Here is a 14,994-nt window from a genome sequence, read left to right as displayed (position 1 = left end):
GCAACGAGGGCTCGCGCAGCTGAAGCCACACGCCAACGCCGGCAAGCAGATCCTGAACTTCGGGCTCGGGAAGCTCAAGGGCGCAACAAACACCGTCTAGAAGCTACGGATGCAACGAAGGCTCGCGAAACCGAATCACAACGGAAACGCCATGCTGTTCAACAAGAACAAAAAATTACACCATCTTGCCGGAGTAGAAGCCTGAGTAGTATGCGAAGCAGACATGGGGTCAACGCAATTTCCCATTTCGTAGTTCCGGAAAGTGAAAATTTTGGTAGTTACCATAGAAACCAAACGGTAAATATAACGGTAGCTACGTACCTCAACCTACCGGAAACGACGAACTGAAAACTAATAGGAACTTGAGTCGACCCCATGGCTGCTTCGCATACTACTCAGGGTTCCCCTACGGGAAGATGGTGTAATTTTTAATCTAAATTTCCTTCTCATGATAAGGGTCACCTGTCAGATAACTGACCTATATATTCGTACGGCTTTGCAGACTCTAGAGGCTGACTGGTGACCCTGAATTATTGTTATCTTGCCAGGCTGTTGAACATTCTTTGCTTTCTGCATATTAATTTTCAGCCCCACTCTTACAATTCCTTTCATCATTCACGTTCGAATAACTTTTTCACATGACACGCAACTTCACGCAGTTGACAATCTGACGGTTGCCTTAGGTTCCTGTTTTTCGTTTTCTTTGCAAATTCTTATGTCACTCCTGTCCTTGGTAATATATTGCTGCATTTAGTAATATACAGGTAATATATCTGTAGATGAAGCGTGCATGTGTTTCACGTGAAGAAGTTGCTTAAGCACGAGCACCTGTTTGAGGCGAGAAAGTGGCGAAGACTTCCGACGCTGCACGACGAGTGGCCAGCTCTCCTTTGATCGAAAACTCCGAGCCGCCGCCAGAGGCACTGGCAACAGTCACGGACGCCGCGCGCGTTCGGTGCAAACGCGGGCAAAACGCCGACGGCGTCGACAACAGTTCTGCGCATTGCTGGTGCTGCTACATATTGGTGAAATTCAATCTAGGACATACACAATCACTCTGAAATAATGCAGTTGAAAAATCTGCATAACTTATATTCGCAACATTGGCTATTTCACTCGTATTAGTCCGCATGTGTTTCTACTTTCACTGCAGAAACAATGCAAATATAGGTGGCAAAGAATCTAAGTATACCAATTTTACACTTTATCGTAACGTGAAACAGGGGTGCAGAAAGGCTTATTGACGAACACAGCTTGCCACATCTGCCTATGACCTTGTCGCTCAGCTTGCGCTACAAGAAAGTTAAAAAAAATTATGGGGTTTTACGTGCCAAAACCAGTTCTGATTATGAGGCACGCCGTAGTGGGGGACTCCGGAAATTTAGACTACCTGGGGTTCTTTAACGTGCACCTAAATCTAAGTACACGGGTGTTTTCGCATTTCGCCCCCATCGATATGCGGCCGCCGTGGCCGGGATTCGATCCCGCGACCTCGTGCTCAGCAGCCCAACACCATAGCCACTGAGCAACCACGGCGGGTTGCGCTACAAGAAAGTAGAAGATACCGTACGATGAAGGCCGTGTAGCTACCCTCATCAAAATATGGCGCATGGAAAATGTTTTGCTCTATTTTCTGCCTTTATGATACATTTTCTCTGCGTCAGAGCAGAATTGGATTTATATTTCCAGTTAGCGCGTGTTAAATAGTAATGATGCCTTCGTGCAGGCGAACGTAGTGGATCACCTATTAATCTTCAAGTATGCTCTCTTTAAATGGTGACGCGCAGAAGCGAGGGCATCACTCTTTGTGGTAAGAGTCTTTTGAGGATGCCCACAAAGCCCTGCGTTTTAAAGTGTACCGGCGTCGTGACGCTATTGTCGGAATTCTTTACCACAATGTAGCTACCATGCAGCAATATGCCTGTCGCGCAAACGGCTTCGGTCTACTGCAGATTGCCGCCTGTAGGAAATACGTGACATTTCAGGTGACCAAGTCAAACGAAATTTAACTTATGCAACAGATTACATGCCGGGGATGGATATTGCAATTACGGTTATAATCCTGATGTTTTTTGCTTCCAAAGGTATCGCATTGCCTTCGCGTCTAGTAATCAGTCTTGCCCTTGCAGTTTCTAAAAGAAATTACACTGAGAGGCATAAAACCACTTCAACCCGAATTTTAAGCCTTTGAAAAGGGACGCCTCGTATCACATGATGGAGTGTCGCCAAGTATTCCTACAGGCACGTTGCAGTGCATGTTCTAAATATTAGCGCGGTATTCAATTTGTGTTCGCGCATGATTCCTAAAAAAACAAGTCTCTTGGTGTGGGCAAAGTATGAGCGAATAGGTGGAGAATTAGCGTAATAATCCTCTCTTCTCACTGCAAGACTTCGCAACATCAGATGTGAACTGCATTGACGAAAACCTTTCAGGCAGGGTCATCTGCTTCACCGAAGTGATGAAGGAAGACATGGATGAGCTGAAGAAGATATGCACACAACTTGTGATATTGCTCAACTTTGACGCAATTGGAGGGTCAGACAAAGGCAAGTAGGCTCTTTTGTGCAAAAGCCAGCTGTGACGTCTAGTTCTGGAGCAGAATAATGACCCATACCTTCACGATTTAGAACCTACGCGAATGTTATCGCTGACTCTAACTGTTATGTATGTCTCCGCTGAACCCTGTATTAAAAGTGCATTTTCGACACGAATTGTGTGGTAGCTTCCGGAATCCACACAGGTTCCAGCGATTACACTGGAACTTTACAACAGTGATGTATGAATGCCGACACGCTTGACTCGCTGATCAGATTCCGACGATCGCCAACTGCGTTCGCCGCTATCGTTGTGCTTTGAGTGTAAGTTGCTTTAGGGGCAGCTGTTCGCACAATAAGAAGTAAGTTTCGGCATTCAGTTTCACTGCTGTTTTCTTCACAATCACTACGACGCGACAATAAGCTGGAACGTGATAAATTAGTCCTATAAAACGATCGAGTTTTCAACGACGTCGTAGTGCCAAAATTGATGATAATTTGGGGCCCTCATCTCGCGTCACCCTATTTTCGTCTAGTTTTGCGGTTTAGTAGGCGCTGTTAAACTGATTATTGCAGTCAACGAAAAAGCCCTTCAGTTGATGCAAATAGTTTCTCGCACTAACGGCAAAGCGGCGAGTAGCGAAGAACCATGTGCAGCCAACCGCCAATGAAGCCAAGGAGAGGCACAAATAGTAACGTTTTATGTTGAAAACGTATGATATGGGGGTAGACATGCAATTTCTGCGCTCTCCAGCCCAGAATCTATCCTTCATTTTGTCAGTCAAAAATAATAACTTGCGCTGGTGCAAAACGATCCGTAAACCTCCACACGGTGTGTACGAAGCACTATCAATAGGCTCACGGCAGCGGCAGTACCAACGGTGGGCATGTACTACAGCGAGTGATAGCCTTAGTCAGCAGCACTCACGGTTACTGACTCTTTTCGCGGAGAAGTTTGTTCTCGAGAAAGGAGATGTGGCTTTCGGCGGCGCGCCATGCGTTGTCTCAAGCGAAAGCGCACGAATACGAAATCATTACCGCCCGTGCGATCAGTTGTTGGAAATGAAACTGGCTCCAGAGTTCAATCCGTGAACGTCGGCAAGAGTGAGTACCGCTCGGTAAAAAATGGCAAAGGGAGTAGCGCCGCTTCTTGGCATAGTAATTTTCGCGCACGTTATCTACACACATCTGCCCCAACTCGCACGCAAACTTACGCACACTCTATCGCCAATGTTTCAAGAATATGTGAATGGGCGCACACTTGAATCAATGCGCCAAAGCATGGGTAACGACTACAGACAGGAAATGAATGTTTGAAGCCAGTTTCGCGATGGTCCGCAGCAGTAAGCGAGTTACTAGTGCTAGTGGCCACGTATTTGGGCTAGGCTAAGCAATACCAAGTCATCCCCAGCATTTTCCGGAATTTATTGATTATTGATCGGTTATCGATTAGATATTGATTGACTATCGCAAGGTATTGGCCACATATTTACTACAAGCTGTTACAAAGAACAGAACAGCTACGTACCAAACCTTTGGTGCCGCAAGAACAAATCTATTGCAACTGAACACACCCGCGAGCGATGAAGCAGGAAATATCAAGTAGTCAGTGGCGCACCGACGGGGGGGGGGGGGATTCGGGGGTTGTAACCCCCCCTCCCCTGAGGCCGACTGAACCCCCCCTTTTGTTTAACCCCTTTTCTTTCCTTACGCATTTGAGTACTGCAACTAAGATGTAAGACGCGCAATCGTCTGCACACTCGCAAAAAGCGCATTTTTTTACAATTTCCCATGAAGTAATCGAAATTAGTGCTGTTTAGATGGTATTGGCAAACTGTCAACACCCCCCCCCCCCCCCCCTGGCAGAAATCCTGGGTCCGCTACTGCAAGTAGTGACCGGAACAACCAACTTCACTGAGTCTGAAACGTGACCAGCCGCGAATAAAGAACGAATAGTAAAACACGCTGATCCTGATGAAATTATTAAGCGGAAAGCTTGGATAGCATGCAATACATATTGTGCCTCATTTTTGGACCAAGCCCAATATACGCTGCTCGAGCCGTTTGGACAAAGCTTAACGAGTTTCGAAAGCGCTTACATGTATGTCTTCTGAAGCTGTGGCCAAAGCTGCGTGTTGACCACCCAGTCAGCACATACGATATCTTCCGAAACGGAGGTTTCCCGAGTCGCACCGGGCGTAATGTACATCCATTGTAAACACGGAGGCAACCGCGGCAGCTGAGGCAAGCAATGAACGCCTTACCACGGGATCAAATATGGCAGCGCCCACGCGATCGCCGCGAAAAGGGTCAATATCTTTCTTTCTTTCTTTCTTCCTTTCTTTCTTTCTTTCTGGGGTTTTACGTGCCAAAACCAGTTCTGATTATGAGGCACGCCGTAGTGGAGGGCTCCGGATTAATTTTGACCACCTGGGGTTCTTTAACGTGCACTACAACGCAAGCACACGGGCGTTTTTGCATTTCGCCTCCATCGAAATGCGGCCGCCGCGGCCGGGATTCGATCCCGCGATCTCGTGCTCAGCAGCGCAACGCCTTAGCTGACTGAGCCACCCCGGCGGGTAAGGGTCAATATCGGTGGATCTAAAACGTCGCTTGTAGCTCGGGAGTAGCGAGAAGCTTAAAAGCAGTGAATGAGTCACTGCGGATAAGACTTGCGAATGAGGTTTCAATACAGGCTGGGGTGAAATTTCCTCTTCACTTCATATATTTGCCAGCTTTACGACGATAGCTTTGAGCGGAAGCTGTGCGGAGAAGTAGTTAAGATAAACAGCTATATACTACACCATTGAAATATATCATAATGATGTTATCAATTCTTTGCAATAATTACACGATAAATTATCGTTGATGCCCAATTATCATGCTTTTTAAATAGGTAGTTACAAAAAATGGCATAGCTTGCACTGGAGGTGCAATGCTATGCCACGTGGTGCTGCCAACTTATATCAGTCGCTCGGCTAACTAGAAAACTATTTTAAAATACGTTTAAGGCAACGCTCATCATTCATTCTGTGAGGGGTACCTGTGTATGCAGGAGAATCAAACACCGTCAACAACAAGGAATTGAATACCAATGAAGACAGTTTAAAATATTTATATGTGCAGCTCAAAGACTGCGATTAAGCTGCTGATGATAACCTAGCTAGTCCAGGATTTTGGGCTAGGCTAAGCACTGCCAAACCATCCCAAGCATTTTCCAGGATTTATTATTGATGGATTATCGATTAGCTATTGATTGGCTATATATTTCGCTATCGCAAGCTACTGGCCCCGTATTTGGGCTAGGCTAAGCAATACCAAGTCCCCAGCATTTTCCAGACTTTATTGATTATTGATCGATTATAGATTAGCTATTGATTGGCTATCGATTGGCTATCGTAAGGTATTGGCCACATTTGGGCTAGGCTAAGCACTATTTCCCGGGATTATAACTGCGAGTCGGCCTAGTTGGAACAGATTCATATTCTTAAATTTTTGCGCGCAAACAAACGGGGACGAAGAAAAGGAGACACAAGGACGAGCGCTCGTCCTTGTGTTTCCTTTTCTTCGTCCCTGTTTGTTTGCGCGCAAAAATTTAAGAATATGTTCCCGGGATTTATTGATTATTGTCGATTATCGATTAACTATTTATTGGCTATCGATAACTGTTTAAGCTTAAGTAGTTCAAACCGTGCTTAGACTTAGCCAGGCTCAGCTTCGCTAGTTCGCATCGGTATGTGCCATTGCGCTTGGACCCTTTCTGCACAGCCTCCAGGATCGCCCCACACTTTTCTGTGTACCACAGACAGATTACGCTCGACATAAACAGCACCGCTGTTACAACTGCCATTTGCGCACCTCCGTCGTTTATATTGACTTAATAATCGATTAGATATTGATTGACTATCGCAAGATAGTCAATTAGATAGATTAGATAATTAGATTAGATATTGATTGACTATTGACGCTCATCGACGAGTTGTATTCAGCAGTACGAAAGGTGTACTTACTCGTGCCACGCTCGCGTTCTCCAACTGCTCGCTCTATTAGTGGGCACGGCCGGCGAGACTGCTTTCCTACCGCATGTCATATATTTCTTGCTGAAGATCCAATTACAACATGAGGATTTCTTATATTTGCGAAGGCAACCGATTTCTTGTAAAGCGATGTGAGCCAAACGTGAACAAGCACCAGTTTGAAGCCCTACGCTAATTCTCATTAAAACACATACATGCGGTACAAAACAAAGCTATAGAGGATATATCGGGGTAAATGACAGTCGTGTTCTAATTGAATGGTCGAAGAAAAACTTGAATATGCAATCTTTTTCCAGTGGGCTAACCACCTTTGGTTGCTTCGCTTGTTAAATTCACTTCTTATTTGGTCCCGTTACTGGAATTGCTTATTTTGCACGGTGTGTATTCGATGCCACATGCCAATGAGAAGTGGAACGCATTCTAAGCTCTTAAAGTGCCTAAGAATGATAAGATAGTTAATTTTGTAGTGTTAATAATTCTCAAAGGCGCATATGCGAGGATGTTTTATGATTAACATGAATCCAGTAGTGGCGTCAATATCGGGGTATATACGCGTATAAAGGTGTCCTCAAATGCGTGCAACGTCGCCTCCGTTCACCAGGCTGTGAAACTATTATTTATCCTGCAGATCCGACACTGCTAGAAAAGGTGAAACTTTCGTTCGGGGACCAGCTCCTCGTTGGAACAAAAGTTCAAGACAACCAGGAGATGGAATTTTACGACGCTGTGGGGAAGAGCGCAGAGTGGCAGCTCACCAGTTCGCATGCACTAACGGCAGTTGAACTCACTAACCAAACTGCACGGACATTGCAGGTGGGTTCAGTAGCACGCAAACCACTTGAGAGTCAATTGACATTTTCTATCGGTACAAGTTAATTCGCACTGGGGTGAAAAGTTACATGGATGAAACATGACGTAAAACGGTTCTGCGGAGCGCCAGAATCTAGAAGCATTACGGCAGCGCTAAGTTTCTTGTACAACTAGAGTGCTTCTCATCAAACGGACAACGCACAACGGTATTTGACTAAGCTAGTTGCTACTCGGTTAAGCCCCCGAGGGCTAACCACCCAGCACGCGACAAAGGGAGACAAACAAGGATGTCAGGGCATAGTGCAAGTTTCCGATTCAGTCAGCGCTGTTAGTCTTAGAAAATTATGGGGTCTTGCGTGCGAAAAGCACGATTAATTTTTTCATTGCGGACAAAAAAGAAGCACCTCGCTTTACACAAATCCTTCGTCTCGCACTAGCGGGAAAGTGGCGTAGTTGCCACAGGTGGGATCGTGCCGCCGGATCGATACGTTCGTCTCTTGCGAGCAGACAACTAGCGCATGAAAGCGAGGAAGTAGCATCCCGTAGGGATAGTCGTGCCTGTCATACGCAAGTATTCAGTTCCACGAAGTCAACAGTATTCGCGTAGCCGCCAGAGTTCGAACAACCATTAAACTCGCCATATTGATGACGAATGCCACGTGGTGCTGCCAACTTATATCAGTCGCTCGGCTAACTAGGAAAACTATTTTAAAATACGTTTAAGGCAACGCTCATCATTCATTCTGTCAGGGGTACCTGTGTATGCAGGAGAATGAAACACCATCAACAACAAGGAACTGAATACCAATGAAATCAGTTTAAAATATTTATATGTGCAGCTCAAAGACTGCGATTAAGCTGCTCGCTTTAAGTCAGCCACAGTCTTCGTATTTTTACCGAATTTTCACTGAAGGTAAAGCGTCTGCAGAAGTACTTCAAATGTTGTACGACATACGTTTGATATCGCTTGCACACGAGGCACGACAGGCCGACAGCAGTAGGCAAGCTTGTGCCTTCAGTTCGACGATGACACTACAAAAGCTCTTATGCACTTCGTATAGCGCCTCAAAATAATGAAGGCATATTACGCAACAATTGCATGCAAAGCCCGTAACTCACAAACATCAGCTGACGTTTAAAATCATCTTCTACGGGCTCAAAATCATTGTTCAGTGCAGTGAAAGTGCCAAACGACTTGAACCAATCAAAGCACCCAGTCAATAGAATGTCAATTGGCGGCGTATTATACCGCGTCCATGCCACAGACAGAAAGCGATGCGGCAAGCAAGTAGTGTGGGCCTTACCGTCCGCAAATCGTGTCACAAAGGCCGTCGTCCTGCGAAGCATCGAACTTTAATATACTGGCGGAGGTGGATTTATTTTTATGGAAATATAGTGAAGATCCCATGCGCTGTAGGAAAGTTGGTGTGGCGTGAAGGAGAGTTATTGGAAAGTGCCACGTACCCAGTCGCATTATTATGAAAGGCGACACCTATCCTGTGAAACATACCTAATGTTTCTTAACTAACGCAATTAAATAACCCGTCAGATGCCGCAAAAAAAAAAAAACGATTCGCTAAACCAAACACGTTCAAGGCACATTTTCAAAGCACGCCGCTGCAGAATTGGCAGAATCATGCAGTGTTACAGCAGATGCCACGCACCTGTGGCACTGCTAGAAATTGAAGGTGGGTTCAATAGCACGCAAACCACTTTGAGAGTTAATTTAAATTTTCCATCCGTACAAGTAGATTCGCACTGGGGTGAAAAGTTACATGCATGAAAACAATCAATGTGACGTAAAACGGTTATGCGGAGCGCCTCGTACCTGCGGAGATATAGCGCTTCTGTTCAGAGGTGCGGTCGAAATTCCAGAATCTAGAAGCATTAGGTCAGCGCTTAGTTTCTTGTACAATTCAAGTGCTTGTTATCAAACGGCCAACGCACAACGGTAATTGATTTAGCTAGTTGCTATTACGCCAATGTGGACTCAATGTGGATGTTAGTGGTTAGTGTTAGTGACTTGCGTTTAGGCATATAATGTGTAGCTGCAAGTACACACACACAAATACATACGCACGCTCACACACATTCATGTGTTTCGCAGCCACCACGCGTCAATATTGTTCGGCTGCGCTTGCAAACGCTCGTGCGTTTTTTTCTCACGGTTGCCATGCGGCGCTGTAGATCTCGAAGCAGCGTACTCTCACGTTACTTGCTTATAGCACGTTTTGATGGTAATTTGTCTAAGCTTGCTGTTGCATGCAAGATGGCGAGTGGAGCTGGTTCCCCTTCTTGCGCTAGTCGAAAGCACCCCTAGAACATTCTCCGTCACCTATACTCAGTCTCACAAACTGCGCTCCGCCGAGCTAAAACCACTAGTCATGCGAACGCAGATGCTTTCAGTTCCATGAAGTATTTGTGCTGCGTTGGGCAACGACTCACGCTGGGGGCCCTGCGGATGCTGTAGGCGTCGGTAATGGCGCGCTAGAAAAAAAAAACCACGAAAGATATATTTTGACGTGTTCTCCTTCCTCAATGGTCGCGGCGCACGTAGCTATTGTATGGGCGAGCGCGCGATGCAGTCTTGCGAGACAGGCCTCTACACTCGCCCCTTTGCTTGGCGATAAAGGGGGGTGAGGAAGCAAACACAGCGTCGTTTTGAAAGCACCTGAGCTTAATAATAATTTGTGCTTGTAGAACTTTGGTTTGCTCCCTGCTCAGTAGAGACGTCATGGGCCCAAATTTGTAGAAGACTGGGTACACGAGGGACAGCCCGGTGCTTCTTCTTTAAGAACTAAGAACTTTAATAAAGTACATAGGTTTCTTCAACTATTGTCACTACAAATAAACAGACAAAAACCTCAGTCGTTTATGAACCACCACTCCGCAACAATGAAGCTAGGTGATCTAAGCGTTAGACCACGAACAAAAAAGATTGAATGCATTTTGGGAAGCCAGTACGAGACATTTGGCGTGCTAGGCGCGTTGCATAGATAGCAACAATATTACTTATAAAAATCGAGCGCATACATTTTGTACATAATGACAAAAGGGTTACGGGATTTCCTCCATGGAATCTGACGCCCATGAAAGTTGATTTGGTACGCCAAGCAAAACCACCAAATTGGCTAATTTGTATTTGTTGCTTAAAAGTAGGTTCTTTCTGCATGCTGGGAAGGAGGCAAGAGGCCTGCGCTGTGTAAACATGATAATGGTGATGTAACGTCACCATCATACCCAAAGCCGACAAGCCGCTGAAGATACAGAATTTATGACCGATTTTGCTGGCATCGTATGCAGAGAAACCATATAAATACATGAACGAGAACAAAGGGAACCGAGGGGCCCGATTTTTATTATTCATATCATAAGAAGCCAACAAACAATTATACCAAGGACAACATAGGGGAAATTACTTGTATTTACTAATTGAAATAAAGAAATGATAAATTAATGGAAATGAAAATGGATGAAACAACTGTCCGCAGGTTGGGAACGAACCCACGTATTCGCATTACGCGTGCGATGCTCTCACCATTGAGCTACCGCGGAGCCGTTTTCCCATCCACTGTCGGGGGTATTCATGTTTTACAACTAGAAATAACACTGGGAGTGTTAGCCAGCGCCACCACTATTCAACCAAGGGCCGGATGTGGAACATCCTTTCTGCCGCAGGCGTCACGAGCACGTGATCTTTTTGGGTGAAGGCAACTAGTCAATAAACACACATATGCTATACCTGAAGGCATCAATGTTGCCGGATTCGAGCCCTCGTTATGTTGTGAACGAGAAGAAAGGGAACCGAGGGGCCCGATTTTTATTAATCACATCATAAGAAGCCAACAAACAATGATACCAAGGACAACATAGGGGAAATTACTTGTACTTACTTATTGAAATAAAGAAATCCCATCCACTTTCTGGGGTATTTGTGTTGTTTGTTGGCTTCTTATGATATGATATATAAATACATGGTATTGAACAGACTAACACCGCACCTCAAAGACAAAGGACTGCTGCTTGACATTATGTTCAAACTGTAACTATCTACACAAGCACATATTTCTACAAATCTAAGAACTAGTAATACATCAACTCCAGATACCCACCATGGAAACAATCCTCGCATTGGATGTCAAGTGAAGCGGTCGATAATGTCCCCCACGACATTTTAAATCACCTAAATATCTACCACTGTGGTGAGCGCATCTTCAGTTGCATGAGACTTCCTGATAAATAGAACAAAAACCATAGGAGCGGGTAACCTCCGATTGACAAGTTCAAAGTAGTAATCAAGCGTACACCTCAATGAGACGTTATATCGCCACTGCTATTCAACCTGGCAATGAACTCCTGATCCACGAGCTTACGCGAGATCAAGGAAATAAGACGTGCACTATACGCGGACTATCTGATCGTTGAAACAGGGGGTGCAGTCCAATGGCAACAAAATGCGTTACAAGTTGCCGTCAATGTGACGCAATACTACCTCGTGGAATGCAGGCTCCCCTGCGCCTCACAGAAATAATAGCTCCTAGTTCAGCGCAAACGGACGACTCCTCAAGAGAAAGCGGACCCAGAGGTGACAATGTGAGGGGCTAGCATCCTTACGGCAACAACTGCACGCATCCTTGGCCTAATGCTGCACAAAAATGGAGCATACATGCATTTGCCACAAGTAGAATCCCCCTTCCTATTTTGTCTATTTAATTTATTTATATGTGCGAGAGCCTCACCTAACCAGATTCTGAAATCCCGAAACCGTTTGCAGGTAGGAAATCGCATTGATACCTAGTCTTCCATGGACAAGGCCAACATAATTATACCAAATCTATTAAAATTCGCCATGGGACTTTCACAACTGCGTCAACAGAGATGCTTGTCAAGGTGGTGGTGCTCAACACAGCTGCAGGAACTGATCGTAGAAGGATAACCAGTTTAGGCGATCTAACTTAAGAACCTTGTGGCGGTCTGTAGGAACAATAATAGAATACACCCCAGAAGACCTACATCAACCGCAGCGTAATACCGTAGAAATAAACCAAACGACTCCAGCACATCCAGGAATATGCATGACAGGAAACCCAAAGGACGAGCACTGCATAAGAAGCTAGCAAGCACGCGCCGCCACGGAGACCAATCGCCGCCTCCAGAGGGGCTAAAGACTCCACGGAAGCGGGCGAATCGGCAATTGCTCTCGCTATCAAAACATGCGACAAGATATTATCATCACAAACTTGCAATAAGCCTGCAGAAGATAAAGAATGGGAAGAATATCGTCCACCATTTTATCTGCACAGGAGCTAGCGCACCCAAGAAACCTAGTACATCATCTGGACACCGGAAAATACGTCGCTCATTATGAACCGAGCAGCCCACCGAGATAACGTACACAGGGCCACCCACAGGAACAATGACCTCTTGGTGACATCTAAAAAGAATACCAGCCAAGTACGCGGACATCCTAAAACACTAAAAGTGAGAACGGAAATAGTGTGCAAGATTACACATACATACATTACATACATATGGTATAACTTGCCCGAGGACTGCACACACACCAAACACGTACCACCAGTGAAAAAAGTTGAGGCAGCCATCAGGAGACCAGTGGGAGGCTCTATTGACGCGCCAGAATCCCGAGGACCAGCTTCGGCTGGTGGAGAGGGCCAGGCTGTCAACACAGTCGTGGTTTCGTGGGACAAGTAGGCCGTCCTACTACGACGGCACGAGCCTGGTCAAATTTATAAAATGCCATTTCTGTATTCGGACAATGACGTCAGTTCTAGGGTTACATTATAACATTCCTTCACGCCACCCCACACGTTATCGTTCCTCAAGAAGTGCTGCAGTTGTATGCGTGGCTATAGACCTTTTATAATGCATGTGTAGATACATACATTATAAAATATTATGGTATAACTGGCCCGAGGACCGCCAAGGATGCAAACCTATCGTGTTTGAGAATTTGCGCTTGTCACAATTACAGCCACCCTGTGATGTCGGGAACTTCCAGGTCCACTAAGGTTGGTTGTTCATTGCGCTTAAAGCACAAGTTATCGCCACCACTTGCTGTTCTGCTGCATTTCATAGCATTTGGTGGATCATGTGACCTGTGCTTATTGTGACACCGCGCTGCGCTAGAGCTCGAGACCTAGGGTTACGGATTGTAGGAGCAAATAAATGTTAACCTAAAAAAAACTGCGTTTCTTACATGAATGCGGGCTCTCCTGCGCCTCATTGAAATTAGAGCTCCTGGTTTTGCGCAAACGGGCGACTGCTCAAGTAATACCCGATCCAGAGGTTATTGTTCGAGACCCTAGCCCACACTGCAACCTCTCGATGCCACTTAACTACTCACCATGTACCCACTCACCAGTCAGTTCCCCCTCAGCTCTTACTCACATACATGGGGAGTTAGAACTATTTTAGCCGCATCTGTAATAATCGCAAAGCGTTCGTGTATTTTGGTGCCATGTTTAATTTGTATTTACGAAGCCCAGGAAAAAACATGTTCAACGTTAATGGTGTTGCTTGCGCTTCAGATTGCAGTAACCAAGCTACTGAAAATCGAAATAGTGACCCTACTAGCGACGTCTGATGTGAATGCCACCGTGGACACACTACTCTTCATTAAAGGGTAAGTTCCTGTCACAGTTCTTTAGTTTGGGTTTCATGAGCCCTCTGTCAAAGCGCCAGCATGTAGGTGCATTGTAATGAAACGGAAGGTAATATTCCGTTTTAGAAAAGTGACTTTCGAGTTTCGTGCGTAAACTGTGAAAGCCATTACTGGACATTCAGTGCCTGTCACATTTTAACGTAGATGAACGAAAACGTAAGCAAGGCAGGGCACCATCTGGCGCCTTGTGCCAAATATATACAGGCTAACATATTGCATTAGCAACCATATTTCGTTTGCATGCCAGTGCGTCTTGTTAGGCCTAGAGACGTCGAAGTCTCCCAACAATCTCGGTAATCGAACTCGGTGTGCGCTCATAATTAACGTTTCTGTGGAATCCAGAGGCAGTGAAACATCAGTTACTGGCTTTCAATGATAACGAAAGCGTTGCCATCACCAGCGCACTGAAGCGGAGGTCACTGGTGCCGCCATATCTGACAAAGCTATTTCGTAGCGTACGCAAACCATCTCGTAGCCCTATAACGTAAGTAGCATGGGCATTGAGCTGAACGGTATTTCTCTACGTGTGTAATGGCCTAACGTTTCACTGCAAACGCTACTTTTCAACGCTTTAATGTTTTATCCTGATGATAAATCGAACACTAAATTACTATGGTATATATAAAAAGCCATTGCTTGTTTGTAACACTCGAGAGTCTTAACTGCGAGCACTTCAGCTAAAAACTGAAAACGCAAGTGTTTTTGTTAGAAACGAACTATTATTATTGGTATGTTCTCTCCCAGCAATGTAATGTAGGAACGCAAATTACAAAAAATACCTTACAGACCCAAAGGGCATTGAGTGAGGGGGGTTTACTTATTACAGTGAAAAGACAAGGAAACTAGTATGGAGCAGGGTTACAATGCAGTGAACATCAAAACGCAACGCAACAGAGTAAATTGCTAAATACACAAATTTCGAGCGCAAGT

At 45.3% G+C, this 14,994-nt stretch overlaps 2 protein-coding genes across 2 annotated transcripts in view; both read left to right on the top strand.

Moving 5' to 3' along the window:
- The window catches only part of LOC125941056 (uncharacterized), a 155,879-nt gene that overhangs the window by 45,162 nt on the left and 95,723 nt on the right, over window positions 1–14,994 (top strand). The gene's annotated exons all lie outside the window — the stretch shown is intronic.
- LOC125940955 (uncharacterized) overlaps window positions 7,209–14,994 on the top strand; it is a 29,977-nt gene continuing 22,191 nt past the window's right edge. Inside the window, exons 1-2 of the mRNA XM_049657744.1 lie at window positions 7,209–7,385; window positions 13,931–14,025. Of these exons, the coding sequence (XP_049513701.1) occupies window positions 7,281–7,385; window positions 13,931–14,025 (200 nt within the window). The 5' untranslated portion in view covers window positions 7,209–7,280. The remainder of the gene's footprint in view (window positions 7,386–13,930; window positions 14,026–14,994) is intronic.

This window comes from Dermacentor silvarum, chromosome 10 (assembly GCF_013339745.2).
Source record: "Dermacentor silvarum isolate Dsil-2018 chromosome 10, BIME_Dsil_1.4, whole genome shotgun sequence".
Classification (NCBI taxonomy): Eukaryota; Metazoa; Arthropoda; class Arachnida; order Ixodida; family Ixodidae; genus Dermacentor; species Dermacentor silvarum.
This window is presented reverse-complemented; position numbering and strand designations above follow the sequence as displayed.